The sequence below is a fragment of the Sipha flava genome, unplaced genomic scaffold (assembly GCF_003268045.1).
Source record: "Sipha flava isolate LNK unplaced genomic scaffold, YSA_version1 175_pilon_pilon, whole genome shotgun sequence".
Taxonomy (NCBI): Eukaryota; Metazoa; Arthropoda; class Insecta; order Hemiptera; family Aphididae; genus Sipha; species Sipha flava.
This window is the reverse complement of record NW_020272033.1, coordinates 277,648-281,631: the sequence shown is the minus strand read 5'-3', so window position 1 is coordinate 281,631 and position 3,984 is coordinate 277,648. Positions and strand designations below refer to the sequence as shown.

The 3,984-nt window shown below is 28.4% G+C and overlaps 1 protein-coding gene across 1 annotated transcript; it reads left to right on the top strand.

The window, feature by feature from the left end:
* Nucleotides 1-868: 868 nt before the first annotated feature.
* On the top strand, nt 869-3,642 carry LOC112680249 (E3 SUMO-protein ligase PIAS1-like). Its single transcript, XM_025550286.1, has 2 exons — nt 869-1,181; nt 1,915-3,642. The coding sequence occupies exons 1-2, from the start codon at nt 1,104-1,106 to the stop codon at nt 3,640-3,642; spliced, it is 1,806 nt and encodes a 601-aa protein (XP_025406071.1). The 5' UTR covers nt 869-1,103.
* Nucleotides 3,643-3,984: the final 342 nt, after the last annotated feature.

Genomic DNA, 3,984 nt, shown 5'->3' with positions numbered 1-3,984 from the left:
TTACAATTTTACATTATATATGTATCAAACTGGAAGACTATAAGATAATAATTTTTTGACCAATTTACCATAAAAGTAATTTATTGAAATTTTTATTTAATCAATAATATAAATTGGACACTTCAAACATTAGTTATATTTTTTAAAATATTAATTTACAAATATTATATAAATATTATGGTGGTGTACACACATATATACATACCGTATTTCTGGAAATACACAATATTTTAAGAATTGGTAATTAGAATAGAAACGAAAAAGCGTGTTGTTATTTATAGCTGATAACCTGATTTTCCAAACTAAATAGATTTTTCATAAGCAAATTATAGATTTTAATGGATCAAATTACACTTTTAAATTCTATTTAAATAAATATATACTTTTCATAGTAAACAATTTTCTTGCTCTTGCCCATGTACACGACACTGGTCCTCTCAATGTATCGAAAGTTATATAAAAAACGTGTTACTCAATAATGTGTTTGTTTTGTCCCGTTTTCGCCTTATAAATTTACGGCAACCCTAGTTAAATCTGAACATGACTACAAAGGATCGCATATCGCGGTATGGACGTATTTAGCGTGCGTAGCTGTTGTTATTTTAACTATTATAATACCTGTTATCGCCACCGCCGCCGGAAAGCATGACAATAATGAAATAATAACGTTAATACACAATAATAGAACGACGATCGACGCGGAGCGAACGGGAAACCGGGACTCCGTCTCTCTCGCGTTCCGCGCATACCGCCGACGCGCGCGAGTGAGAGGTCCGAGCGCCGAGACAAAACGCAATAATAGCTATCATCGGGTCGATTTGTGTACTCGTGCGCTGTTTCTTATCGGTGTTACGGCGCAGAAACGACCGTCTACCCAGTCGGTTATGATTTGGTTCAATTCTCGCAAATCGTTTGGAAATTTGGTCAGTTGTGTTATACATACTAATCTGTGGTGTGGTCCGCCGTTATTAATTCTCCGACGCAGGTGCCTGATGTTCGCGAGTAAACGTCTTTTTTTTTGCGGTTTTCAACTTCGGTTATAAATGGCGTCGGTAACTTTGTACCGATTCAATTCCGATTTTCACGTATACATATATTACTGAATGCGAATCCATTCCGATAAGAAATCTGACATTGACTTAAAAAAAAAAATCATGGCATCAAATACTTCTCATTTGGTTGTAAGTATTTCTACGTTTTATTTCGTTATTATATTAATCACGTATTGTACGGCACAACACCGAAGCAACGGTTCTATAAAAAAAAAAAAAAACTGAGGAAGGGTTTTAATTTTGATATGGACTTATTTTCAATAAAGTTTGTCAAATTTCCATGTTTGATTTTGATATCTTGACTCGGATACTAAGAAATTATAAAAAAAAAAAACTTTGATATATATTAGTTGAAATTAAATATTTTTTAAAGATTGTCTAATTATTTGATGTTACATAATGTGTTAATACTAATATATTTTGGTTTTATTGTTAATATTTACTTACCAAAAGGCTCAAAATTATTGTGAATAAATTAGTCTTAATCTTAAGCCTTTCCTTTTATGCATAAGAAATAAATAAAAAAAAGCACAATATTTTTTTAACTTTGTATATACCTGATGGTGAATTTTTAATTTGAAATTAGCTGTACTTTGCAAACATAATAATACTCTTGGCTAAGCTATTATTTATTTATTTCTATGTATAAACTACTTTTTATTTTTTTACATAGAAATATAATATATATAGTTTATATAAATACTATTTCAAGAAAAGATTTCCTATATTTATTTTTAAAATTAATTTACTTTTATCTGATGTTAAATGTATGAATAAAACAATCAATATTGTCCCAAGGTAGAATATTTTGGAACAAGTTATTTGTACTAAAATGTATATTTTCTTTTTTTTTTTTTTATAGCCAGAAAATATAAATATTCATCAGTTGGTATATGATTTAAGACCATGTGAATTACAACTCATTTTAGATACTGTTAAACAGAACAAATTTGGTAGCAAAAAAGTTTTATGTAAGCGTGTTTTAAACTTGTTGTCTGCTTCTCCAATAAAAACAAAATTGTTGACACAAAATATTTTACAAGTCTATAAGGCTAGATTAGAAGCAGACCAAATGTATCAACAACATCCTCAACCACCAACACCACTATTAATTCAACATCCACATGAATCACATTTTTCACCTCAGTATTTTCAACAACCTCCTTCATATAAGGATTTTAAGAATAAGAAGTGTACTGTACCTTATACAACCAATACTTTACCATTTTTTAATGAAGTTCATGATATTTCAACTACTAAATTTGAAAACTTACCATTTTTTAAGACAATAGAAACTTTACTGTTTCCTATTGACTGTACAACTGTTGTTGATTCAGCCAACTTCACTGGTCTTTTTTTTCTAACAGATGATGTTAGACATACAATTTTAAAATCGTGGAATAATACTAAACAAGAATACAAAGTTCAAATAATTTTAAGATTAGTTCGAAGAGGTGTTATAAAATATGTTACAGATCGTTTACCTTACAATTTAAATGTGTCCGTAAATGGTCTTCAATGCAAGTTACCTACAATGAACATCCCAATGGAGGCTGATATCATCCCATGGAGATGCAATGTTCCTATAGATATTACTCAGCTAACAGATTTAAGAAACTGCTCACAGAACACATTAAATATCACTTGGTCAGAAGATTCACAAAACTATACAGCTGTTGTTTGTATTGCACAGAAATTAACTTGGAGTGAGCTTCTTGTAGAACTTAAAAAAAGACCACTTCGTGCCTCAGATAAAACAAAAGAATTGATTAAAAAATCAATGGAAAGTGATGCTGATATGGTTGTAGCATCTATGTTTGTTACTATTAAGGATCCACTTGGTAAAATGAGAATGAACCTACCATCTCGAGGTATTAATTGTATACATTTGCAATGTTTTGATGCTATACAATTCTTGCAGATGAATGAACAAAAGCAAACATGGACATGTCCTTTATGTAAGAAAAAAGTAAGATTTGAAGATATTGAAGTTGATGAATTTTTTTTAAACATTCTTCAAAATCCAAATTTAAGTAATGATTGTGAAAATATCATATTATCAGCAGATGGAACATGGCATGAAAAAAAACCTGGAGATTTTTCATATATGTCCAGAATAAATGACAATCATTCTTCAAATCACATTGAGGCGATTATATTATCAGATTCAGATGATGAGGATGATCATATTGATCATACAGAAACAAAACATAGAAAATGCAATTCACCATATGTTGAAGAATCTTTAAAAAATTCTGAACCTATTCTCCAAACTGAAGATTTGACAAGAACAAATGATAATAATTCTGCTGATGGTGTATTTGTATTAGACTTAAGTCTTAAGAATAATTCATTCCCATCGACTAATTCAAAATATGAACCAATAATTATATTAAATGATGATTCTAATTCTCAGTCTTTAACTGAATCATCCAATATATTAAATAGTTTTTACTCGCCAAATATTTCAATTTCAAATTGCTGTAATAATGAATGTTATGTCAGTAGGTCAACCAACTCTGGAATAAAAAGTAAACACAGAGAAATAGCTAAATCGCGAGATGTCTTATGTGTTTTAACATTAGATTAAATCTTAAATACTTATGTTAATTGTAATAAATTAATATAATGATTTTATAAATTATATAAAATTTATTTTTCATTTTTATAAATTTTAAACGTAATATGTGTATACATTTTAACTATTTTTAATTTCTTTTAAGTTTTTATTTAAATAAAAAGTTTTTTGTAATATATTAAAATGTTAATCCATATTATTAGATTTATTTTGAACCTATATTATATCAATTATCTCAACTGTAAATAAAAAAAAATAAATATAATCAAAACCATTGATTGTAGAATAGATGATAATAATACCTGTCAATATTAGTCTTAAGTGTGAACCATCTTACATTTTATATGATTATTT

What these genes read in the sequence shown, in the direction of transcription:
- LOC112680249 (XM_025550286.1), top strand. Translation starts at nt 1,104, where the DNA reads ATGCGAATCCATTCCGATAAGAAATCTGACATTGACTTAAAAAAAAAA. An exon ending in CAAATACTTCTCATTTGGTT is followed by an intron (nt 1,182 to 1,914) that starts GTAAGTATTTCT and finishes TTTTTTTTATAG; the next exon opens with CCAGAAAATATAAATATTCA.